Source organism: Coregonus lavaretus (assembly GCF_964263955.1).
Source record: "Coregonus lavaretus genome assembly, chromosome: 7".
NCBI classification, from domain to species: Eukaryota; Metazoa; Chordata; class Actinopteri; order Salmoniformes; family Salmonidae; genus Coregonus; species Coregonus lavaretus.
This window is the reverse complement of record NC_139994.1, coordinates 9,546,758-9,574,140: the sequence shown is the minus strand read 5'-3', so window position 1 is coordinate 9,574,140 and position 27,383 is coordinate 9,546,758. Positions and strand designations below refer to the sequence as shown.

The 27,383-nt window shown below is 42.8% G+C and overlaps 1 protein-coding gene across 1 annotated transcript; it reads right to left on the bottom strand.

The window, feature by feature from the left end:
- Positions 1-655: 655 nt before the first annotated feature.
- On the bottom strand, positions 656-27,209 carry LOC311132229 (pyruvate dehydrogenase (acetyl-transferring) kinase isozyme 2, mitochondrial-like). The gene is made up of 11 exons (XM_084165453.1): positions 26,805-27,209; positions 25,903-26,044; positions 19,532-19,603; positions 18,865-19,049; positions 15,432-15,521; positions 14,312-14,389; positions 7,708-7,784; positions 7,451-7,549; positions 7,020-7,133; positions 5,166-5,279; positions 656-4,671 (listed from the first exon to the last, which is right to left on the bottom strand). The coding sequence occupies exons 1-11, from the start codon at positions 26,917-26,919 to the stop codon at positions 4,528-4,530; spliced, it is 1,230 nt and encodes a 409-aa protein (XP_084021579.1). The 5' UTR covers positions 26,920-27,209; the 3' UTR covers positions 656-4,527.
- Between the last annotated feature and the right edge of the window lie 174 nt (positions 27,210-27,383).

The following is a 27,383-nucleotide window of genomic DNA, read 5'->3' as shown; positions in this document are numbered from 1 at the left end:
TAGTCCCCCCATTTTAAAGGACCGAAAGTATTGGGACAAATTCAATTATGTGTATTAAATAGTCCAAAGTTTAGTATTTGGTCCCATATTCCTAGCACGCACAAATATCATACCCCCAAGACATGCTAACCTCTCACCATTACAATAACAGGGGAGGTAAAACATGTTAAGAGTGTTTAGAAACACATTCTATTCTTATTTAAAATAAAAAGTGACTCCAAAATGACAACACATTTACCATTATTTTCTATTGGGCACAACATAATCAAACACAACCAAATCCAAACAGTTTGTAGAGTCACAAGCGTGATGTAGTCATTGCGTACTATGAATATGGGACCAAATACTTTTTACTACTTTAATACAAATAAGTGAATTTGTCCCAATATTTTTGGTCCACTAAAATGGGGGGGGGGGGGGGGGGACTATGTATAAAAAGTAATTTCAAATAGGTTCACCCGATATGGATCAAAATACTTTCAAATTAAAGCTGACAGTCTGCACTTCAAATCCAAAGTGCTGGAGTACAGAGCCAAAACAACAACACAAAAGCTCACTGTATATCTGGGGAAGGGTATAAAACAATTTCTAGAGTGTTGAAAGTTTCCAAGAGCACAGTGGTCTCCATCATTGGGAAATGGAAAAAAATATGGAACTACCCAGACTAGAGCTGGCCGTCTGACCAAACTGAGCAACCGGGCAAGAAGGACCTTGGTCAGGGAGGTGACCAAGAACCCAATGACCACTCTGACAGCACTACAGAGTTCCTTGGCTGAGATGGGAGAACCTGCCAGAAGGACAACAGTCTCTACAGCACTTCACCAAGCTGGGCTATATGGGAGAGTGACCAGACGGAAGCCACTCCTGAGAAAAAGGCACATGACAGCACGCCTGGACTTTGCAAAAGGGCATGTGAAAGACAGAGCATAAGGCAAAAGATGATGTGGTCTGATAAGACACATTTTATTATTTGGCCTGAATGCAAAGCGCTATGTGTAGGAGAAAACCATCCCTACCGTGAAGCATGGTGGTGGCAGCATCATGCTATGGGGGATGCTTTTCAGCGGCAGGGACTGGGTGACTGGTAAGGATACTGGGAACAATGAATGAAGCCAAATACAGGCAAATCATTGATGAGAATCTGCTTCAGAGTGCAAACAACCTTAGACTGGGGGCGAAGATTTACGTTCCAACAGGACAATGACCCCAAGCATACAGCCAAAGCAATGCTGGAATGGCTTCAGAACAAGTATGTGAAAGTCCTTGAGTGGGCCAGTCAAAGCCCAGACTTGAATCCCATTGAAAATCTATGGAAAGACTTGAAGATTGCTGTTCACCGCCACTCCCCATCGAACTTAACAGAGCTTGAGAATGGGAGAAAATCCCCAAATCCAGATGTGCTAAGCTGATTGACATACCCAAGACGACTCAAAGCTGTAATCAAATGTGCTTTTACAAAGTATTGACTCATGGGGTGTGAATACTTGAATTGAGATTTCATTTTCAATACATTTGAGAGTGAGATTTATTGAATCCATTTTGAATTCAGGCTGTAACACAACAAAATGTGGAATAAATCAAGAGGTATGAATACTTTCTGAAGGCACTGTTTTTGTTTGGCACTGGCAGAGGGACAAAAGGCAGAGGAAGAACTACATAAAGCTGCATTTTATTGAACAACCTAAAGATGCTTAAAAGAAGCAGTTAACCACTCTCTTGTTATTCCCTTAGAATTCAATTAAAGACTGAAATCCTGACATTAGATGGCTGGCCCATAACCCAAATAATATATATTGGTAAATCATCTATTCATGTCAACAATAATAAGTTAGGACTCCGCCCACAGTGTGAGGAGGTCCAATCAGCAACTTCCACTGACAGATAGCTCCTCCCAGGTCCGTTTAATATGACATCACAGCACTTATGGTGATACTTTGAAAAAATATGAAATGCCTTCAACATCCTGAGATCGTGTGATTTAAAACCATACATGTTAAAAACCAGAAAGAGCTAAATAAAAGTTGGCACTTCAGTGTTCGTTTAGTCTCAAACCATTCTTGTTTAGTTTCAATGCACATACAAATATTGACTGGTTACAAAATACTTAGCCGTTATTGGATTAAATGTTAGTAAGTGTTCATAGTCTTTTATGTGATTTCTTATTGCTAAGGAGTGTAATTATAGTGACTATTTAGTGAATACCATGAAATGAAATGAATTTATTTTGTAATGACTGCCCCAATTAACACATCAAAGAATACCCACACTGAGTTGGGCACCAGTCAAACATTTGATTCAACTCAGTCTTACTGTGTACCTAATCACAGAAATGTGATAATACTCCCATTTTGCTCTCTGGCACACAACATTATTCAATAAATACTTTATGTATAGAAGACCTAGCCGGCCTCTAAAATTCAATAATTTTAGTAACACTACAAAATGGAGTGTTCCTTTAAAAATATCATAACAGTATGATAGAAAATGTATCTCAATATTCACATAACTTATACTTTGAAACTCAGTTGTACTTGGTTAGAATAAATGTACTAGACTAGAATACCTCAATGTCTTCAATATCTATTTTCTGTCTTCATAGGAAACCTTTAATGAATGACCTTTGTTTGATCTCTTGTCTTATTCAACAAGCGAGGGTGGAACAAAAAATGAGTCACCAAGATTTACAGTTGATTTGGGAACAACAACAAAAATCCCTTTAGCCCCAAAAAACATTGGAGATAAACTTTTGTCTAAACTTCGAGGTTGACGGATATTTGTAAGCTGTAAAAAACAAAAGGTGAAACGCTCAGAGTTTAAACTATATGGAGTCTACATAGTCTGCTCAAAGTAACATTTGTTGGCTACTATGTACCCACAAAACACAATAAGGTATGTAGTGTGTCATCCCCCACCCTGTAGTAAAAGGGTAACCAGAGAAAACCCATTGACTGACAGCATGGCCTTGACATCTGTTTCTGACTGACACACTATATATACAGTGGGGAGAACAAGTATTTGATACACTGCCGATTTTGCAGATTTTCCTACTTACAAAGCATGTAGAGGTCTGTAATTTTTATCATAGGTACACTTCAACTGTGAGAGACGGAATCTAAAACAAAAATCCAGAAGATCACATTGTATGATTTTTAAGTAATTCATTTGCATTTTATTGCATGACATAAGTATTTGATCACCTACCAACCAGTAAGAATTCCGGCTCTCACATACCTGTTAGTTTTTCTTTAAGAAGCCCTCCTGTTCTCCACTCATTACCTGTATTAACTGCACCTGTTTGAACTCGTTACCTGTATAAAAGACACCTGTCCACACACTCAATCAAACAGACTCCAACCTCTCCACAATGGCCAAGACCAGAGAGCTGTGTAAGGACATCAGGGATAAAGTTATAGACCTGCACAAGGCTGGGATGGGCTACAGGACAATAGGCAAGCAGCTTGGTGGAAGGCAACAACTGTTGGCGCAATTATTTGAAAATGGAAGAAGATCAAGATGACGGTCAAACACCCTCGGTCTGGGGCTCCATGCAAGATCTCACCTCGTGGGGCATCAATGATCATGAGGAAGGTGAGGGATCAGCCCAGAACTACACAGATTTTTGTATTAGATTACGTCACATACAGTTGAAGTGTACCTATGATAAAAATTACAGACCTCTACATGCTTTGTAAGTAGGAAAACCTGCAAAAATCGGCAGTGTATCAAATACTTGTTCTCCCCACTGTATATATATCTGCGTCCATGGAGCTCAGTGTCCTAGCTGCAAACCGTAGCTGTGAGTGAAGAGTTTAGAGAAAACTAGATTCAAAATCTAAAACGTTGTATCACAGATAATACTACTGTGATAGTACAGATTATATCACTGTATAACCAAATTCAGTCGTTTGATAAATGAAATGATCAGTTCCAAACGAAAATGCACCTTTTAAGCAAAACGCTAGCTTTTTACGCTGCTTCAGTGTCATAATGTTAAAATAAGTGAGTGAAATGAATAGCTTGTGGATAAATGAAACCAAAAGGTGAGATGTGATTGTGAGTAGTGTATGGCCCTGTTTCTAACTGTAACATTCACGAAGTGGCTTACTGAATAGAGATCCTGGTATTGGCTTACCGAAGTGGCTTACTGAATAGAGATCCTGGTATTGCCATTGAAACGCCTCCGACATTGATGTGTTTTTCCACTTCAAGTGATGGATGAGAATCCCCATTGCGAAGAATCCAGATCACTCTCACACACACACACACACACACACACACACACACACACACACACACACACACACACACACACACACACACACACACACACACACACACACACACACACACACACACACACACACACACACACACCAGGTCAAAAGCTGTGGGTACAACTGGGTACCTTCTGTCAGTTTGTGATTATGAATCATCATCCCATCCCTCCTTTCGGTCATCCTCCTCTTCTTACTTCCTCCTCCTCCATTCTTCATGTTATCTGAGCTCTCTCTCTCTCTGTCTGTTTGGTTAACTTCTCCTCTCATACTTCCCCAGCTTCTTGGGATCCTTGCTGGGCATGCACCAGTCATCTGCCTCGTTGCTCGTCTGGTAATGCCTTATGGCTGACTGGTTGTAAACAGGAAGTCTTTCCACAGACTCTGAGGACAAGGCCTGTTTATGGAGCACAGAGTCGAGTGGTAGGTTAGGTTATATAACGAAAAGGCCTGGTAATGGATAACAGAGTGGAGCAGTAGGTTAGGTTATATAACGAAAAGGCCTGGTAATGGAGCACAGAGTGGTGGTAAGTTAGGTTATGAGGACAAAGGTCTATCACATGCTGGTCACATGATGAGTCTTCCATCATGACCCACATTCAGATGCATCAGATGGATGTTATTTAAGTGGGTAATGGAATTACATGAGCATTGGGTATTAGGTAACCATGTTTAACATAACGGTATGTTTTGAATGAATAGGACAGAGTGAAATCTGAGCTTAAGTTATAACTCTGTGAGCCATACTTTAGCGCGTGAACCAATATTGAAAATGAACCTTTACATACTTCAAAAACGCCATCATTGTTTAGATGTTAAATTATTTTAGAGTAGAACAAGACAACAAGTTAAGACTGTTGAACTAACAAATTCCATGTGTAGAAGTGTTACCTTCAGGTAGATGACAGCTGACGTCCCATATCCCTCCATGGAGTAGAGCTGCAGGTCTCCCTGGAAGTACTTGGCATAGAGACGGGAGATGGGGAGACCGTAGCCGAAACCAGCCTACAGAGAACCAGAGCCAGGGACACAAAGAGTTAAACTCACTCTGAACAGTCACAGTACAGTAGGAGACAAGCACTCACAGTTACACTTATAACCCCGGGCAATGAATGAACAGTCCAGTCCGGTTTGTCATTCTGCTAATTTACAACCGTGTTCACTTCTGTTCGCTCACAGATTACATTTTAGTCAGTATAGACTTGGTTGCGGTTTACATTTTAGTCAGTATAGACTTGGTTGCGGTTTACATTTTAGTCAGTATAGACTTGGTTGCGGTTTACATTTTAGTCAGTATAGACTTGGTTGCGGTTTAAATTTTAGCTGAGATAAAATAAACAGCAGGAGCTTGATTCAACTGAAATATAAATGTCTCTCTAACATGTGGCCAAACTGCCAAAGTCATAGGCTTAAATCAAGTTATACAATTTGTTGTTAAACTACACTTTCAGTAGTTTAGGTTAATTGTATACTTTATATAGTATACCTTGTATTCGGAAAGTTTTCAGACTCCTTCCCCTTTTCCACATTTTGTTACGTTACAGCCTTATTCTAAAATGGATTAAATAAAAAATTGTACTCAATCTACACACAATACTCCATAATGACAAGCGCAAAAAAAGGGTTTTAGAAATTTTAGCAAATAATTAAAAAAAGAAATACCTTATTTACACAAGTATTCAGACCCTTTGCTATGAGACTCAAAATTGAGCTCAGGTGCATCCTGTTTCCATTGATCATCCTTGAGATGTTTCTACAACTTGATTGGAGTCCACCTGTGGTAAATTCTATTGATTGGACATGATCTGGAAAGGCACACACCTGTCTATATAAGGTCCCACAGTTGATAGTGCATGTCAGAGCAAAAACCTAGCCATGAGGTCGAAGGATTTGTCCATAGAGCTCCGAGACAGGATTGTGTTGAGGCACAGATCTGGGGATGGGTACCAAAAAATGTCTGCATCATTGAAGGACTCCAAGAACACAGTGGCCTCCATCATTCTTAAATGGAAGAAGTTTGGAACCACCAAGACTACCTAGAGTTGGCCGCCCGGCCAAACTGAACCATCGAGGGAGACGGGACTTGGTCAGGGAGGTGACCAAGAAACCGATGGTCACTCTGACAGAGCTCCAGAGTTCCTCTGTGAGTTGGGAGAACCTTCCAGAAGGACAACCATCTCTGCAGCACTCCACCAATCAGGCCTTTATGGTAGAGTGGCCAGACGGAAGCCATGACTACATGGAACTCTATTCCACATCAGGTAACTGATGCAAGCAATATAATTAGATTTTTTTTAAAGATAAAAATACACCTTATGGAACAGCAGGGACTGTAAATCAACACAAACATAGGCACAGACACACGATAACATACGCACTATACACACACACGTACACATGGATTTTGCCAGACCCTATGGAAGAGTAGCTGCTGCCTTGGCAGCAGCTAATGGGGATCCATAATAAATACAAATACTCCTCAGCAAAAGGCACATGGGAGAACCTTCCAGAAGGACAACCATCTCTGCAGCACTCCCCCAATCAGGCCTTTATGGTAGAGTGGCCAGACGGAAGCCACTCCTCAGTGAAAGGCACATGACTAGATTGATGAGAGAAAAAAACAATTTAATCAATTTTAGAATAAGGCTGTAACGTAACAAAATGTGGAAAAAGTCAAGGGGTCTGAATACTTTCCGAATGCACTCAACTATATATAGTTTAAATGGCACCAGGACAGGGTCTTACCAGTGGTGCATTGCGGCTGTTGTCAATATCGACAGGGCTGGGGGCGGTGGAGTACATGTAGCTGAACAGACGCTCTATCTTCCTCAGGGGGACTCCGCCTCCTCGATCTGATATCTATAAACAACAACAACATTACAGAAGGTCTGTTCCACTCTCGGTTCCAGCCTATCTGATCTTCCTGTTGTCTCCCAAATATCATCATATAGGACCTACAGAACAACCACGGGAGGAAATCTATAGTACTACTGTATGTGTTCATAGACAAATATACACATTATACTGTAGGCTTCCATGTCCCATGGTATTATTTCCAACCTGCATCTGTAGAAGCCTGTTGGATGTGCATGCACTACTATTTGTCTCCTGGGAATGTAATGTGTCATGTCTCATTGTGATGGTGGACGGTTAATACTCTCTGAACCTGTGTTTACCTTGATTGTTAGGTCCTCACTGCCCAGTGAGACTCGGACTTTGACCGGCGGGAGATGCAGGGCCATTTCATGAGTCTCCACTGTTGCTCTCATGGCGTTCTGGAAACAAAACAACCATTGCTTGAGAAAATTACAAAGTAATATTAATCAAATTGAGGTAATATAAATAAAACTGACAATAGTATGCTCTGTTGTAGGCTCCCTCATACTTGTAATTAAATGTTTATACAGAAGAAGGTAAATGTTTGGTGGTGTACCTTGAAGAGCTCAAACAGCATGTGGTAGAGATGGGAGGGCACATAGACAATACGAAGAGGCTGGTCAGGAGCTTTGGCTGAGGAACACTGAGGATTACTCCAAATGACTCCAAACCAAACATGACTTAGACTTATTGAAAATGTATAACATACACAACTGAGAATAGAAGTTACTAGAAACCAAAAACAACTTTAACTTCTTATTGAATATGCATAACATGCACAACTCAACTCAATAACCACTATCAAATTAATAATTTACTCTCCTGCCAACCTAATCTGATTACCAGTCACTTCTGACAGCCAGGGCCTAGTTTTTCAAAAGTTATCGATCCTGATTTCGGCTATCGGATAGGATTAAATGCATAAAAATATAATGAACAGGAGTCGCCACTCAAGTGAATGATTTGTTCGCTCTATTCATTCTATTTGTATGCATTGAATCCTATCCGATAGGTGAAGTCCAGACGGAAAAGTTGAAAAACTGGGCCCTGGGGACGAGGCTTCTATAACCAAACCCATGAACAGAGCTTGTTTTTCTTTTTTATGGCTCATTTAACATGGTGACTATTAAATAGCTGAATTGGGGTGAACTGAGGTTTGTTATTGAGAGTTAGACTTGGACGCTTCACTGAGTGAGAGAAATCTGCCCGGCGACAAAACTAAGCCTGTAGCAAGGGGCTTGTTGCTGTTCTGTTCCACTGCTGCTGACTGGAGACAGATAACAGACTGGTGGTGATTGATTTAGTGCACATTGACCAAAGGCAAACTATGACATAACAGTTTTGATTAATCATTATTACTAATGTGACTGCCCGACACCCCAATGTAATGAATTAGATGTACAGTACCAGTCCAAAGTTTGGACACACCTACTCATTCAAGGGTTTTTCTTTATTTTGACTATTTTCTACATTGTAGAATAATAGTGAAGACATCAAAACTATGAAATAACACATATGGAATCATGTAGTAACCATAACAGTGTTAAAGAAATCAAAATATATCTTATATTTAAGTTTCTTCAAAGTAGCCACCCTTTGCCTTGATGACAGCTTTGCACACTCTTGGCATTCTCTCAACCAGCTTCATGAGGTAGTCACCTGGAATGCATTTCAATTAACAGGTGTGCCTTCTTAAAAGTTAATTTGTGGAATTTCTTTCCTTCTTAATGTGTTTGAACCAATCAGTTGTGTTGTGACAAGGTAGGGGGGGTATACAGAAGATAGCCCTATAAGTCCATATTATGGCAAGAACAGCTCAAATAAGCAAAGACAAACGACAGTCCATCATTACTTTAAGACATGAAGGTCAGTCAATACGGAACATTTGTGCAGTCGCAAAAACCATCAAGCGCTATGATGAAACTGGCTCTCATGAGGACCGCCACAGAAAAGAAAGACCCAAAGTTACCTCTGCTGCAGAGGATAAATTCATTAGAGTTACCAGTCTCAGAAATCGGCAATTAACTGCACCTCAGATTGCAGCCCAAATAAATGCTTCAAAGAGTTCAAGTAACAGACACATCTCAATATCAACTGTTCAGAGGAGACTGCGTGAATCAGGCCTTCATGGTTGAATTGCTGCAAAGAAACCACTACTAAAGGACACCAATAAGAAGAAGAGACTTGCTTGGGCCAAGAAACACAAGCAATGGACATTAGACTGGTGGAAGTCTGTCCTTTGGTCTGAGTCCAAATTTGAGATTTTTGGTTGCAACCGCCATGTCTTTGTGAGACGTAGAGTTGGTGAACGGATGATCTCCGCATGTGTGGTTCACACCGTGAACATGGAGGAGGATGTGTGATGGTGTGGGAGTGCTTTGCTGGTGACACTGTCAGTGATTTATTTAGAATTCAAGGCACACTTAACCAGCATGGATACCACAGCATTCTGCAGCGATACGCCATCCCATCTGGTTTGCGCTTAGTGGGACTATCATTTGTTTTTCAACAGGACAATGACCCAAAACACACCTCCAGGCTGTGTAAGGGCTATTTGACCAAGAAGGAGAGTGATGGAGTGCTGCATCAGATGACCTGGCCTCCACAAATCACCCGACCTCAACCCAATTGCGATGGTTTGGGATGAGTCGGACGGCAGAGTGAAGGAAAAGCAGCCAACAAGTGCTCAGCATATGTGGGAACTCCTTCAAGACTGTTGGAAAAGCATTCCAGGTGACTACCTCATGAAGCTGGTTGAGGGAATGACAACAGTGTGCAAAGCTGTCATCAAGGCAAAGGGTGGCTACTTTGAATAATCTAAAATATATTTTGATTTGTTTAACTCTTTTTTGGTTACTACATGATTCCATATGTGTTATTTCATAGTTTTGATGTCTTCACTATTATTCTACAATGTAGAAAATAGTCCAAATAAAGAATAACCCTTGAATGAGTAGGTGTGTCCAAACTTTTGACTGGTACTGTAGGCTAGACTGTGCAGTCCAATGTTATTTTATGGCTGGCATGTTTTGAATGGTTGGGCACCAAATTACATCAGGATTTGATCTAGTTTTAGCAAAGATTATCATTTGTCATGGTTAGACTTTTGAAGTGGTGCTATTGTCTATTATCCTGTTCATACCACACATTTAACCTACACTTACACAAACATTCAATATTTATTCACTTCTATGTAAGTGAGATGTATGAATGAATGGTTCTCTGTATACATGGCTGCCTGTGGTTCAAAGTCTGTGTGCCTCAGATACAGAAAACACAGTCTCACTCCTGACAACCCTAGCTGAGAATAAACAGTCTCACTCCTGACAACCCTAGCTGAGAGAAAGCAGTCTCACTCCTGACAACCCTAGCTGAGAGATAGCAGTCTCACTCCTGACAACCCTAGCTGAGAGTAAGCAGTCGCACTCCTGACAACCCTAGCTGAGAGTAAGCAGTCTCACTCCTAACAACCCTAGCTGAGAGATAGCAGTCTCACTCCTGACAACCCTAGCTGAGAGTAAGCAGTCTCACTCCTGACAACCCTAGCTGAGAGAAAGCAGTCTCACTCCTGACAACCCTAGCTGAGAATAAACAGTCTCACTCCTGACAACCCTAGCTGAGAGAAAGCAGTCTCACTCCTGACAACCCTAGCTGAGAGATAGCAGTCTCACTCCTGACAACCCTAGCTGAGAGTAAGCAGTCGCACTCCTGACAACCCTAGCTGAGAGTAAGCAGTCTCACTCCTAACAACCCTAGCTGAGAGATAGCAGTCTCACTCCTGACAACCCTAGCTGAGAGTAAGCAGTCTCACTCCTGACAACCCTAGTTGAGAGAAAGCAGTCTCACTCCTGACAACCCTAGCTGAGAGTAAACAGTCTCACTCCTGACAACCCTAGCTGAGAATAAACAGTCTCACTCCTGACAACCCTAGCTGAGAGAAAGCAGTCTCACTCCTGACAACCCTAGCTGAGAGAAAGCAGTCTCACTCCTGACAACCCTAGCTGAGAGTAAGCAGTCGCACTCCTGACAACCCTAGCTGAGAGTAAGCAGTCTCACTCCTAACAACCCTAGCTGAGAGTAAGCAGTCTCACTCCTAACAACCCTAGCTGAGAGTAAGCAGTCTCACTCCTGACAACCCTAGCTGAGTAAACAGACGCACACTGTATGAGCTAAAGCAACATAGCTAACCGCTAAAAATGGTTCAGATAAATATCTCTGAACACCACTCACACAGGCTAGCCTGTGCCCACAAACATTTAGCAAATTGCGCCCCAAATTGAGTAGACAAAGGAATTGAATGCGAGATCAAGAATACCCAACCCATGCGCAGACAAATAAACTCAACTGAAACCTAGCCAAACCTCAAACAACTCACAATGCAAATATGACCTTGCAGATTGTTTCTGTAAACCATTTTACATTGATATTTTAGTCATTTAGCAGACACTCCTATCCAGAGCGACTTACAGGAGCAATTAGGGTTAAGTGCCTTGCTCAAGTGCACAGAAATACTTTTCACCTAGTCGGCTCGGGGATTCAAACCAGCGACCTTTCGGTTACTGGCCCGACGCTCTTAACCAACCCCTAGCCTAAACCCACTTGCTTACCAAATTTTATTATTTTGGAAATAGGAGAATTAGAAACATTTACATTTTAGATTTGAGTCATTTAGCAGACGCTCTAATCCAGAGTGACTTACAGGAGCAATTAGGGTTAAGTGCCTTGCTCAAGGGCACATCGACAGATTTTTCACCTAGTCGGCTCGGGGATTAGAACCAACGACCTTTCGGTTACTGGCACAACGCTCTTAGAAAAAGCAAAGGCTAGCTTTTTCAAACAGAAATTTGTATCCTGTAGCACTAACTCCAAAAAGTTTTGGGACACTGTAAAGTCCATGGAGAATAATAGCAACTCCTCCCAGCTACCCACTGCACTGAGGCTAGGAAACACTGTCACCACCGATAAATCTACAATAATCGAGAATTTCAATAAGCATTTTGCTACGGCTGGCCATGCTTTCCACCTGGCTACCCTTACCCCGGCCACCAGCTCTGCACCCTCCGCTGCAACTTGCCCATGCCCCCCTCGCTTCTCCTTCACCCAAATGTAGATAGCTGATGTCCTGAAAGAGCTGCAAAATCTGGACCCCTACAAATCAGCTGTGCTAGACAATCTGGAACCTTTCTTTCTAAAATTAGCCGCCGAAATTGTCGCAACCCCTATTACTAGCCTGTTCAACCTCTCTTTCGTATCGTCGGAGATCCCCAGAGATTGGAAAGCTGCCGCGGTCATCCCCCTCTTCAAAGGGGGTGACACTCTAGATCCAAACTGTTACAGACCTATATCCATCCTACACTGCCTTTCGAAAGTATTTGAAAGCCAAGTTAACAAACAGATCACCGACCACTTCAAATTCCACCGTACCTTCTCCGCTATGCAATATGGTTTCCGAGCTGGTCATGGGTGCACCTCAGCCACGCTCAAGGTCCTAAACGATATAATAACCGCGATTGATAAAAGATAGTACTGTGCAGCAGTCTTCATCGACCTGGCCAAGTCTTTTGACTCTGTCAATCACCGCATTCTTATTGGCAGACTAAATAGCCTTGGTTTCTCAACTGACTGCCTCGCCTGGTTCACCAACTACTTTTCAGATAGAGTTCAATGTGTCAAATCGGAAGGCCTGTTGTCTGGACCTCTGGCAGTCTTTATGGGGGTGCCACAGGGTTCAATTCTCGGGCCGACTCTATTCTCTGTGTATATCAATGATGTCGCTCTTGCTGCTGGTGACTCTCAGATCCATCTCTACGCAGACGACACCATTTTGTATACATCTGGCCCTTCATTGGAAACTCTGTTAACAAACCTCCAAACGAGCTTCAATGCCATACAACACTCATTCCGTAGTCTCCAACTGCTCTTAAACACTAGTAAAACTAAATGCATGCTCTTCAATCAAACGCTGCTTGCACCTGCCAGCCCGACTAGAATCACTACTCTCGGCGGGTCTGACTTAGAATATGTGGACAACTACAAATACCTAGGTGTCTGGTTAGACCGTAAACTCTCCTTCCAGACTCACATTAAGCATCTCCAATCCAAAGTTAAATCTAGAATCGGCTTCCTATTTCGCAACAAAGCCTCCTTCACTCATGCTGCCAAACATGCCCTCGTAAAACTGACTATCCTACCGATCCTTGACTTCGGCGATGTCATTTACAAAATAGCTTCCAACACTCAACTCAGCAAATTGGATGTAGTCTATCACAGTGCCATTCGTTTTGTCACCAAAGCCCCATATACTACCCACCATTGTGACCTGTACGCTCTCGTTGGCTGGCCCTCACTACATATTCGTCGCCAAACCCACTGGCTCCAGGTCATCTATAAATCACTTCTAGGCAAATCCCTGCCTTATCTTAGCTCATTGGTCACCATAGCTACACCCACCCGTAGTATGCGTTCCAGCAGGTATATCTCACTGGTCATCCCCAAAGCCAACACCTCCTTTGGCCGCCATTCCTTCCAGTTCTCTGCTGCAAATGACTGGAACGAACTACAAAAATCTCTGAAGCTGGAGACACTTATCTCCCTCATTAACTTTAAGCGTCAGTTGTCAGAGCAGCTTACCGATCACTGCACCTGTACACAGCCCATCTGAAATTAGCCCATCCTCATCCCCATATTGCTATTTACATTGTTATTTATTTTGCTCATTTGCACCCCAGTATCTCTATTTGCACATCATCTTCTGCACATCTATCACTCCAGTGTTAATACTAAATTGTAATTATTTTGCACTATGGCCTATTTATTGCCTTACCTCCATAACTTACTACATTTGCACACACTGTATATAGATTTTCTATTTTTCTATTGTGTTATTGACTGTACGTTTTTGTTTATTCCATATGTAACTCTGTGTTGTTGTTGTTTTTATCGCACTGCTTTGCTTTATCTTGGCCAGGTCGCAGTTGTAAATGAGAACTTGTTCTCAACTGGCTTACCTGGTTAAATAAAGGTGGAATAAAAAATAATAAAAAATAAATAAATTTGAAAAAACAAGCGCAGCTAGCTCAATCAAGTTCAGCTAAAGTATTTGAAGGAAAACAAATTCTACCTGAACCCAGGTCTGTAACCCTGTATAGAATGTGATTTACCGTTGACTTGTGTGATGTCAATCTCTGGTGAGGTCAGGTAGTATTGCTCACAGAGCATCTTGGAGCTATCAAAGGCATCTGGGAACAGACAGACGAAACAAGACAAGGACTGTAGCACACTGACATTCAATCTAGTTACCATAACAACTAAATATAAATGTAATAACATTTACATTTTAGTCATTTAGCAGACGCTCTTATCCAGAGCGACTTACAGTTAGTGAGTGCATACATTATTTTTATTTATCAAACCCACAACCCTGGCGTTGCAAACGCCATGCTCTACCAACTGAGCTACATCCCTGCCGGCCATTCCCTCCCCTACCCTGGACGACGCTGGGACAATTGTGCGCCGCCCCATGGGCCTGGATTCGAACCAGGATCTCTAGTGGCACAGTTGATGAGACTGTGCCACTTGGGAGTAACCGCTATAATAGTAGAAGACTAAACTAACTAGACAAAAGGACGTAGCAATAGGGATAGGTGGAGAACCGTCTGTCTCTGTCTCCATTTACACGTCTTCTATTGCCTTTACATTTACAGGAGAATGAATAATATTCTGTGCAGATCTCAAGGTGAAAAGGTTGCCTGGCTACCAATCCACATCGCCTCGGCCCAACGTCACGCCCACTAAAGTTTATTCTCCAAGAGGAGTCTGGATTTGCCTCCCTCTTCGGCAACATCTAGAATGCAAACACATTCAAACCGTTCTGATTGGTCCCAGAAACTGATGGGTTGGGCCAGAGCCGGCCTACATGAATCATGAATCACGTTATTTTGATGTCAGCGCAAACATTTTTTTTGTTACATTTTTTGTCATTTTAGCAGATGCTCTTATCCAGAGCGACTTACAGTTAGTGAGTGCATACATTTTTCAAACGACTTCTAAGATGACATGTTCAGACTGATATTTGGAGCGATCGATAGAGCAGAGGAATTAAAATCAGGATGAGTCATCAGGCAAGTGAAAAAGGACAAACTGTCCTGAAATTGTTCAAACAACCCCCTCCTGTAGTAGTGGGAAAGATGATGAGACTGCGCCTGTAAATCAAGCTTGTTATCTAGGGACTATGTATAGTGTGTGTTTGTGTGGCATGGTGTAGCTGATGAGGGACAGTACCTTTTACCACCTCCGTCACGTCGCAGTCTGGGTCGATGGTGCCAATGTGTTTGGGATGGGCGGGGTTGGCACTTCCATCAAAGATGAGAGCTGAAGAGGTACATGAGACTCATGTGGTAACTACACCTGAATGCCGATTCAAACACACGTCACAATGGTACATTTGAGTATGGTATACAGTGCATTCGGAAAGTATTCAGACCCCTTGACATTTTCCACTTTTTTGTTTAAAAAAATGTATGTTCCTCATCAATCTACAAACAATACCCCATCATGACAAAGAGAAAACAGCTTTTTAGAAATGTTTGCAAATGTATTAAAAATAAAACATATTTACATAAGTATTCAGACCCTTTGCTATGAGACTCGAAATTGATCTCAGGTGCATCCTGTTACCATTGATCATCCTTGAGATGTTTCTACAACTTGGAGTCCACCTGTGGTAAATTCAATTGATTGGACATGATTTGGAAAGGCACACACCTGTCTATATAAGGTCCCACAGTTGACAGTGCATGTCAGAGCAAAAATCAAGCCATGAGGTCGAAGGAATTGTCCGTAGAGATAATAATAATAATAATAATAATAATAATAATAATATGCCATTTAGCAGACGCTTTTATCCAAAGCGACTTACAGTCATGTGTGCATACATTTTTACGTATGGTATGAGATCCGAGACAGGATTGTGTCGAGGCACAGATCTGGGGAAGGGTACCAGAATTGAAGGTCCCCAAGAACATAGTGGCCTCCATCATTCTTAAATGGAAGAAGTTTGGAACCACCAAGACTCTTCCTAGAGCTGGCCGCCCGGCTAAACTGAGCAATTGGGGGAAAAGGGCCTTGGTCAGGGAGGTGACCAGGAGCCCGATGGTCACTCTGACAGAGCTCCAGAGGAGATGGGAGAACCTTCCAGAAGGACAGCCATCTCTGCAGCACTCCACCAATCAGGCCTTTATGGTAGAGTGACCAGACGGAAGCCACTCCTCAGTAAACGGCACAACAGCCCGCTTGGAGTTTGCCAAAAGGCACCTAAAGGACTCTCAGACCATGAGAAACAAGATTCTCTGGTCTGATGAAAACAAGATTTAACTCTTTGGCCTGAATGCCAAGCATTACGTATGGAGGAAACCAGGCACCATCCCTATGGTGAAGCATGGTGGTGGCAGCATCATGCTGTGGGGATGTTTTTCAGCGGCAGGGACTGGGAGACTAGTCAGGATCGAGGGAAAGATTAACGGAGCAAAGTACAGAGAGATACTTGATGAAAAGTATTAGGCGCTTAGGACCTCAGACTGGGGCGAAGGTTCACCTTCCAACAGGACAACAACCCTAAGCACACAGCTAAGACAACGCAGGAGTGGCTTCGGGACAAGTCTCTGAATGTCCTTGAGTGGCCCAGCCAGAGCCCGGACTTGAACCCGATCGAACATCTCTGGAGAGACCTGAAAATAGCTGTGCCGCGACGCTCCCCATCCAACCTGACAGAGCTTGAGAGGATCTGCAGAGAAGAATGGAAGAAACTCCCCAAATACAGGTGTGCCAAGCTTGTAGTGTCATACCCAAGAAGACTCAAGGCTGTAATCGCTGCCAAAGGTGCTTCAAAAAAAGTACTGAGTAAAGGGTCTCAATATTTATGTAAATGTGTTATTTCCATATTTTCTTTTAAAACCTGTTTTTGCTTTGTCATTATGGGGTATTGTGTGTAGATTGATGAAGGGAAACATTTTTGAAATCCATTTTTAGAATAAGGCTGTAAAAGGCAAGGGGTCTGAATACTTTCCGAATGCACTGTATATTAATACACTATTATAGTAGTATGGTATACACTGAGTGTACAAAACATTAAGAACACCTGCTCTTTCCATGACATAGACTGACCAGGTGAAAGCTATGATCTCTTATTGATGCCACTTGTTAAATCCACTTCAATCAGTGTAGATGAAGGGGAGGAGACAGGTTAAAGAAGGATTTTTAAGCCTTGAGACAATTGAGGCATGGATTGCGTATGTGTGCCATTCAGAGGGTGAATGGTGTGACAGCATTTACCTGATTTGTTGGATATTTAACAATGATTTACTTAACAAACAGTAAGACATGTCTGTTCTACTAATGCTGTGTTTCATGGTCTCCACTCTAACTCCCTGCAGCTAATCTGGGCATATGGTCACTAGAGATAGCTTCTGCTGACAATTGATTTACAGCCTACATCCCATAGACAAGATGTGGTGTATGTTTAACCAGATAATAATAATAATAATAATAATAATAATAATATGCCATTTAGCAGACGCTTTTACTTAAAGCGACTTACAGTCATGCGTGCATACATTTTTTGTGTATGGGTGGTCCCGGGGATCGAACCCACTACCATGACGTTACAAGCGCTGTGCTCTACCAGCTGAGCTACAGAGAGAGCCTGGAGGAACTGAACAAACGCCTCAGTATTCCTAATTATCCTGGAATCTGGGCCTCAGTATTCCTAATTATCCTGGCATCTGGGCCTCAGTATCCCTAATTATCCTGGCATCTGGGCCTCAGTATTCCTAATTATCCTGGCATCTGGGCCTCAGTATTCCTAATTATCCTGGCATCTGGGCCTCAGTATTCCTAATTATCCTGGCATCTGGGCCTCAGTATTCCTAATTAACCTGGCATCTGGGCCTCAGTATTCCTAATTATCCTGGCATCTGGGCCTCAGTATTCCTAATTATCCTGGCATCTGGGCCTCAGTATTCCTAATTATCCTGGCATCTGGGCCTCAGTATTCCTAATTATCCTGGCATCTGGGCCTCAGTATTCCTAATTAACCTGGCATCTGGGCCTCAGTATTCCTAATTATCCTGGCATCTGGGCCTCAGTATTCCTAATTATCCTGGCATCTGGGCCTCAGTATTCCTAATTATCCTGGCATCTGGGCCTCAGTATTCCTAATTATCCTGGCATCTGGGCCTCAGTATTCCTAATTATCCTGGCATCTGGGCCTCAGTATTCCTAATTATCCTGGCATCTGGGCCTCAGTATTCCTAATTATCCTGGCATCTGGGAAACTAAGACGAGGTGGGGTTAAAAATAACACCAGAGGCAGACGACCAGGAGATGAACCCAAAGTGGCTTATAGTGCCCCCAATCTGCATGGAAGGGGTGGAACCAGCCATGACTAAGCATTTCTGTGTTTTCATTATTAGTTAAGCTCTCGGCAACACACATTCAGAGTGTGCGGTCGACGGCTTCATTATTGCAATAATTAATCGATGTTAAATAAAGATGATTGATTGAATAGTTGTCTAAGCCTCTCTCAGTACTAACATTTCTACGACAATGGGCAAGACAAAATAGTTAAGTGCCTTTGAACAGGGTATGGTAGTAGGTGCATGGCGCACCGGTTTGAATGTTTTGTACACTCAGTGTATATTTAGTACAGTATACTGACAGTGCTGGTTCATGATCATGCGTGTGGAGATGCGGCTCATGTAGAAGCGATCCAGGAAGTACTGGATGTTCTGATTGGTCACGGGGTCGGAGCCGAAGGCCTCCTTGTACTCCACCACGCCCTGTGCCATGGTGGGGACCACGTTGTTGTGGCGGTTCCTGATGTTCACCAGCGTCTCAGTGAACCTGAGGGGAGACAGGAGAGGGGAGAGGAAAGGTTTTTTAAGGCTGGGTCTTAAGTTCACAACTCAGCACATTCCAACACCTACCATAAAAGGAACCTAAGGTATGTAGCTGGGTGGATAGATGTCAACCTTAATTCATTCATCCATCCGTTCATCCATTCATTCACTGACACTGCAAGGTTCCTACCAGCTCAAAACCATATTTTGCAAAAGCTTGGAAATCATTCTATTCTGTATGCAGTAAAGAGAGCCAGAGGTATGGTGGAAGCCTTTATCCATCAGATCACATTCCATTTCAGATTAAGATTACAGATCATAATCAATCCATTATTCAGTTAAAGAAAGTAGCTATTAATAGGCCGAGCTTAGAGAAATAATATATTTGAATGAATTAACTATGACTCAGTTATCTAATGAGATGTGCTGAACAGTAGCAAGACAAGGCTACTACCCATCTACTGGATGTGTGTGTAATTGACTTACTTCTTCAGGATCTTTTTATCATTGGGCTCTTCCTCCAGGAAGCCCACTAGCTCCATGAGACTTGTTGCATACCTGTAGGAATACAACACAGAAGACTGGTTAGTTTACACAGGGGAAAAATAATGCATCATTCATAAAGGCTTTATAGAGCGTTCATACATAGTATTCTTAAAGCAGCCTCCAGTATCTAGAGTGCATTCGAAAAGTATTCAGACCCCTTGACTTTTTCCACATTTTGATACGTTTTTTTGTTTATATATTTTTTTGTCTTTTTATTTGTTATTATTATTTTATTTTTTTGTCATTTAGCAGACGCTCTTATCCAGAGCGACTTATTACATTATTTTATTTTAATTTTTTCATACTGGCCCCCCGTGGGAAACGAACCCACAACCCTGGCGTTGCAAACGCCATGCTCTACCAACTGAGCTACATCCCTGCCGGCCATTCCCTCCCCTACCCTGGACGACGCTGGGCCAATTGTGCGCCGCCCCATGGGTCTCCCGGTCGCGGCCGGCTACGACAGAGCCTGGATTCGAACCAGGATCTCTAGTGGCACAGCTAGCACTGTGATGCAGTGCCTTAGACCACTGCACCACTCGGGAGGTTACAGCCTTATTCTAAAATGGATTAAATTGTGTTTTTTCCCTCATCAAATCTACACACAATACCCCATAATGACAAAGCAAAAACAGGTTTTTAGAAATGTTTGCAAATGTATTACAAATAAAAAACTGAAATATCACATTTACATAAGTATTCAGACACTTTACTCAGTACTTTGTTGAAGCACCTTTGGCAGCAATTACAGCCTTGAGACTTTTTGGGTATGACGCTACAAGCTTCGCACACCTGTATTTGGGGAGTTTCTCCCATTCTTCTTTGCATATCCTCTCAAGCTCTGTCAGGTTGGATGGGGTGTGTCGCTGCACAGCTATTTTTAGGTCTCTCCAGTCCGGGCTCTGGCTGGACAACTCAAGGACATTCAGAGACTTGTACCGCAGCCACTCCTGCATTGTCTTGGCTGTGTGCTTAGGGTCATTGTCCTGTTGGAAAGTGAATCTTAGCCCTAGTCTGAGGTCCTGAGTGCTCTGGAGCAGGTTTTCATCAAGGATCTCTCATCAAGGATCTCTCTGTTCATCTTTCCCTTGATCCTGACTAGTCTCCCAGTCCTTGCCGCTGAAAAACATCCCCACAGCATGATGCTGCCATCACCATGCTTCACCGTAGGGATGGTATTGGCAAGGTGATGAGCGGTGCCTGGTTTCCTCCAGACGTGACACTTAGCATTCAGGCCAAAGAGTTCAATCTTGGTTTCATCAGACCAGAGAATCTTGTTTCTCATGGTCTGAGAGTCCTTTTGTAGCTGTAGGTTCCTTTTGGCAAACTCCAAGCAGGCTGTCATGTGCCTTTCACTGAGGAGTGGCTTCCATCTGGCCACTCTACTATAAAGGCCTGATTGGTGGAGTGCTGCAGAGATGGTTGTCCTTCTGGAAGGTTCTCCCATCTCCACAGAGGAACTCTAGAACTCTGTCAGAGTGACCATCGGGTTCTTGGTCACCTCCATGACCAAGGCCCTTCTCCCCCGATTGCTCAGTTTGGCCGGGCGGCCAGCTCTAGGAAGAGTCTGGTGGTTTCAAACTTCTTCCATTTAAGAATGATGGAGGCCACTGTGTTCTTGGGGACCTTCAATGCTGCAGACATGTTTTGGTACACTTCCCCAGATCTGTGCGTCGACACAATCCTGTCTCTGAGCTCTACGGATAGTCCTTCAACCTCATGGCATGGTTTTTGCTCTGACATGCACTATCAACTGTGGGACCTTATATAGACAGGTGTGTGCCTTTCCAAAACATCTCAAGGATGATCAATGGAAACAGGATGCACCTTAGGTCAATTTCGAGTCTCATAGGAAAGGGTCTGAATACTTATGTAAATAAGGTATTTCTGTTTTTTATTTTTTATAAATTTGCAAACATTTCCAAAAACCTGTTTTCACTTTGTCATTATGGGGTATTGTGTGTAGATTGATGAGGAAAACATTTAATTTAATCAATTTCAGAATAAGGCTGTAACGTAACAAAATGTGGAAAAAGTGAAAGAGTCTGAATACTTTCCGAATGCACTGTATGCCGCAATAGTCTATGTGCCGGGGGACTAGGGTCAGTCTGTTATATCTGGTGTAATTCTCCTGTCTTATCTGGTGTCCTGTGTGAATTGAAGAATGCTCCCTCTAATTATCTCCCTCTCTCCCTCCCCTCCCGGAGGACCTGAGGCCTAGGACCATGCCTCACTACCTGACCTGATGACTCCAGGCTGTCCCCAGTCCACCTGGTCGTGCTGCTGCTCCAGTTTCAACTGTTCTGCCTGCGACTATGGAATCCTGACCTGTTCACCGGACGTGCTACCTTGTCCCAGAGCTGCCGTTTTCAACTCTCGCTCTCTCTCCCTCACTCTCTCTCCCCCGCACCTGCTGTCTCACCTCTGAATGCTCGGCTATGAAAAGCCAACTGACATTTACTCCTGAGGTACTGACCTGTTGCACCCTCTACAACCACTGTGATTATTATTTGACCCTGCTGGTCATCTATGAACATTTGAACATCTTGAAGAACAATTTGGCCTTTAATGGCCATGTACTCTTATAATCTCCACCCGGCACAGCCAGAAGAGGACTGGCCACCCCTCAGAGCCTGGTTCCTCTCTAGGTTTCTATCTAGGTTCCTGCCTTTCTAGGGGTTTTTCCTAGCCACTGTGCTTCTACATATGCATTGCTTGCTGTTTGGGGTTTTATGCTGGTTTCCTGTATAGCACTTTGTGACATCTGCTGATGTAAAAAGGGCTTTATAAATACATTTGATTTGATAGAGCATTCATTAAGCATTTATAAGCAAAGTGCTTGGGATTGTAGCATGACATTTGCTTATGAATGAATGATTTCTGAAGTATCTACAGGCATAATAAAGGTTATATGAATGCTTCAATACACCTTTAAAGTTGCTTCCAAAGAGGGGCCGAAATAAAGGTCTTCAGTGAATTCTGCCATGAGAATATGGCCAATAGAAGCCAGAAACCAGGGCAAAGATCACTTATTTCCTTCAGCTAATCACTTTTGACTGTTCCGTTCCTCGTTGACTGTTCCGCTCCTCGTTGACTGTTCCGTTCCTCGTTGACTGTTCCGTTCCGCGTTGACTGTTCCGTTCCGCGTTGACTGTTCCGTTCCTCGTTGACTGTTCCGTTCCTCGTTGACTCCTGGAGTTCCACCATTGAAAATCTCAGAATTCTATTTGGGAACTGACTCTGACTCTCTTGTGGTGACCATGGAAACCACAGGGTGTGTTTATACATGCCATAATAACTAGGGATACTTGTGACTGGAGATAGGCCTATGGAAAAACCCACAGCCTAATCTGGATATGAAAAGTAGCCTCAATAGAGTAGTGATGACGTGGACAGCTACATTTAGACCCAGTTTATAAATATATATCTGCCGTACCATTACATTTCCAATAACGCCAGCACATACAGTAGGGTTCTGTACTGGTCACCTATCACAGCGTCAGTGTCCCAAATGTTACCCTATTCCCAATATAGTGCACTACTTTTGACAAGGGCCCATAGGGCAACGGTCAAAAGTAGTGCACTATGTAGGGAATAGGGTGCCATTTGGGACTAACGATAAGTTATTGCCCTATTTCAGAGGTTCAACTATGCTGTACTTGACCTGACATTACATAATAGCTAGCTGATGGTTTTACCCAACTAGGAAATAGCCAAAATCATTTCTCAAAAGTGGTGAAGTAACATATCATAGATATCACTAGCACTCAGCAATCAACTCCATTTACCAAACGACAAATACCTCTATGACTGTCACTCACTCACTAATACAGACTTGATGCACATTGTAGTCCACAATTGTTCATGGCGGCTACACTTCTGATGATCCTGTCTCACACAGCCTCCTGTTCCAATGTGATGACACATGACAATGTTCCAGGTCACATTGTCTCTCTGTACACGTTTGCAGCCTACTTGACAGACAGAGATTTGAGACAGCTGGCAACCCTGCCATGTAGGCTGCAGGCCATACACCCATACCTCTCACTGGGGCAGTACAGTAAGATAGTCTACGCATGGTTGTGGTCGGCAGGATAATAACATCCTATAGAGTCTGTTGGAATAGGCAATATCACCTACAGTATATAGCTGTTCAAGATAAGACATTTATCATATATATTTCAGACTAGTGCAGAGAGCAGTGCTTGAATTGGGAAGAAGCTCACCGGAACCTCAAAATGTTCTACGGCTTGAGTTCCTGCACCTCTTAAAGAATATTAGCTCAAAAGTATTGTGGAGTTCCATCACCTAAATAAAAACTGTACTGGCACCCAAAATGAGTACTGGCACCTATTTCCTATGTTATAACATTACTGTACCAGCTGTAGTGAGGGGTGTTATAACATTACTGTACCAGCTGTAGTGAGGGGTGTTATAACATTACTGTACCAGCTGTAGTGAGGGGTGTTATAACATTACTGTACCAGCTGTAGTGAGGGGTGTTATAACATTACTGTAGCAGCTGTAGTGAGGGGTGTTATAACATTACTGTAGCAGCTGTAGTGAGGGGTGTTATAACATTACTGTACCAGCTGTAGTGAGGGGTGTTATAACATTACTGTACCAGCTGTAGTGAGGGGTGTTATAACATTACTGTAGCAGCTGTAGTGAGGGGTGTTATAACATTACTGTACCAGCTGTAGTGAGGGGTGTTATAACATTACTGTACCAGCTGTAGTGAGGGGTGTTATAACATTACTGTAGCAGCTGTAGTGAGGGGTGTTATAACATTACTGTAGCAGCTGTAGTGAGGGGTGTTATAACATTACTGTAGCAGCTGTAGTGAGGGGTGTTATAACATTACTGTAGCAGCTGTAGTGAGGGGTGTTATAACATTACTGTAGCAGCTGTAGTGAGGGGTGTTATAACATTACTGTAGCAGCTGTAGTGAGGGGTGTTATAACATTACTGTAGCAGCTGTAGTGAGGGGTGTTATAACATTACTGTACCAGCTCTGTAGCAGCTGTAGTGAGGGGTGTTATAACATTACTGTAGCAGCTGTAGTGAGGGGTGTTATAACATTACTGTAGCAGCTGTAGTGAGGGGTGTTATAACATTACTGTAGCAGCTGTAGTGAGGGGTGTTATAACATTACTGTACCAGCTGTAGTGAGGGGTGTTATAACATTACTGTACCAGCTCTGTAGCAGCTGTAGTGAGGGGTGTTATAACATTACTGTACCAGCTCTGTAGCAGCTGTAGTGAGGGGTGTTATAACATTACTGTACCAGCTGTAGTGAGGGGTGTTATAACATTACTGTAGCAGCTGTAGTGAGGGGTGTTATAACATTACTGTAGCAGCTGTAGTGAGGGGTGTTATAACATTACTGTACCAGCTGTAGTGAGGGGTGTTATAACATTACTGTACCAGCTGTAGTGAGGGGTGTTATAACATTACTGTAGCAGCTGTAGTGAGGGGTGTTATAACATTACTGTACCAGCTGTAGTGAGGGGTGTTATAACATTACTGTAGCAGCTCTGTAGCAGCTGTAGTGAGGGGTGTTATAACATTACTGTACCAGCTGTAGTGAGGGGTGTTATAACATTACTGTAGCAGCTGTAGTGAGGGGTGTTATAACATTACTGTACCAGCTGTAGTGAGGGGTGTTATAACATTACTGTAGCAGCTGTAGTGAGGGGTGTTATAACATTACTGTAGCAGCTGTAGTGAGGGGTGTTATAACATTACTGTAGCAGCTGTAGTGAGGGGTGTTATAACATTACTGTACCAGCTGTAGTGAGGGGTGTTATAACATTACTGTAGCAGCTGTAGTGAGGGGTGTTATAACATTACTGTAGCAGCTGTAGTGAGGGGTGTTATAACATTACTGTAGCAGCTGTAGTGAGGGGTGTTATAACATTACTGTAGCAGCTGTAGTGAGGGGTGTTATAACATTACTGTAGCAGCTGTAGTGAGGGGTGTTATAACATTACTGTACCAGCTGTAGTGAGGGGTGTTATAACATTACTGTACCAGCTCTGTAGCAGCTGTAGTGAGGGGTGTTATAACATTACTGTACCAGCTCTGTAGCAGCTGTAGTGAGGGGTGTTATAACATTACTGTAGCAGCTGTAGTGAGGGGTGTTATAACATTACTGTAGCAGCTGTAGTGAGGGGTGTTATAACATTACTGTAGCAGCTGTAGTGAGGGGTGTTATAACATTACTGTACCAGCTGTAGTGAGGGGTGTTATAACATTACTGTACCAGCTCTGTAGCAGCTGTAGTGAGGGGTGTTATAACATTACTGTACCAGCTCTGTAGCAGCTGTAGTGAGGGGGTGCTGAGAAGCTTGTCAGGGAGGAAGTCAATCTCCTTCATGATGTTGGCCAGCCGGACAGGAAGCTCCTGACGCAGGAACACAAAGGACGTCTTCTCACAGGCATTGGCCGAGCCTGCAGTCACATGACACACACAGGACACATCTGGGTTGTATTCATTGTGGGTACACCATAGCAAAACATTATCAAATGGAAAACAAGCGTTGGTTTCTCATTGGACCAGTTCAGGTAGTCCCTCCCTGTTTCAGTCCCAGGGATAGGCTACTAACTGAAAATCACAAGAAAGGAGGTCATACAGTACATGCACTGTTGTGTAAATGTTTAAGACAATGTGAAGACCTTGAACTGGTTTGTTCTGGCAGCAGTATTATGTCATGTTTTCACCCGAGAACATGGGTCAAGTGCTATCTAAGAGTAAAGGATGAACCGGGTATTTATTTCCCCTTGCTGTATTCCAAACCATCCCAGTGAAGTATCCTATCATTAGGGATTTGATACAATATCGAAGTCTGTACATTTTGAACTACTGTATTGCAGTCATTCTCTAATTTCAGGCGTCAGGACAGGAGAAGGGAAATACAATGGGAATCACAGTCTGGTTAGGTAGCTACATCCATATACAGCAGTAACATGATAAGGAAGAATAGAGCTGAAAGTATGTTTGTCAAAGCTTCAGCAGAGAGTTCCTCTGTGATCAGGGAGCACATACCGTACAGTATACTGGTCAGTGACAGCGGTCAATGCACCACAACAAACATTCTAGCTACTTTGATAATGCAACAAGTGGTACTTGTTGTGCTATGGATTCAGAATTAACGTGGACAGTATTATTGTTTAGCCGTGTTATTATGACAGGACAGGGATGAAAACTTACCAAAGTCTATGAATTGCTTCATTGACAGCGGCGATGGTGAGAACTTGGAAAACCTATCCACTAGTGCTTGTTTAGGTATGGAGCTGTTCCTTAGCAAAAATTGCGTGAACTTCATGGTTGCAACAAATTCAAATTGAAGTCCCGAGACAGTCGGATTGTTGTGTCAGGCCACGATGCCCTTTCTTGTCATCAGCAGCAAGCGCCAGTCTCGCAGACGTTGAAGAAGCTTGCTTGCTAGCTAGCTTGCTAGCCACCAAGGCCAAGGGCAATATCAATGCGTTAAATTGACATATTCAAAACCATTGTCAATGAAACACAATACATTTCCCGAACAGTGCCCAATGTCTTTGCATCTCATAAACGTTCATCAAGCTACCTACAAAATTTCAGAATTCACGAATGCTCCTCCCAAGACCGACCTCTGTGTTGTTGATGAAGTTTGGATTTGATTGGCATTAGCTTTGACCAATGAAAGATCACTACGCTAGTTTTGGGGCGGGATTTGATCTGTTTTGATCTTAAATAATTGCCCCAACGCATCTCAAGAAAGAAATAAGCATGTGCAAACAGAAAAACCCA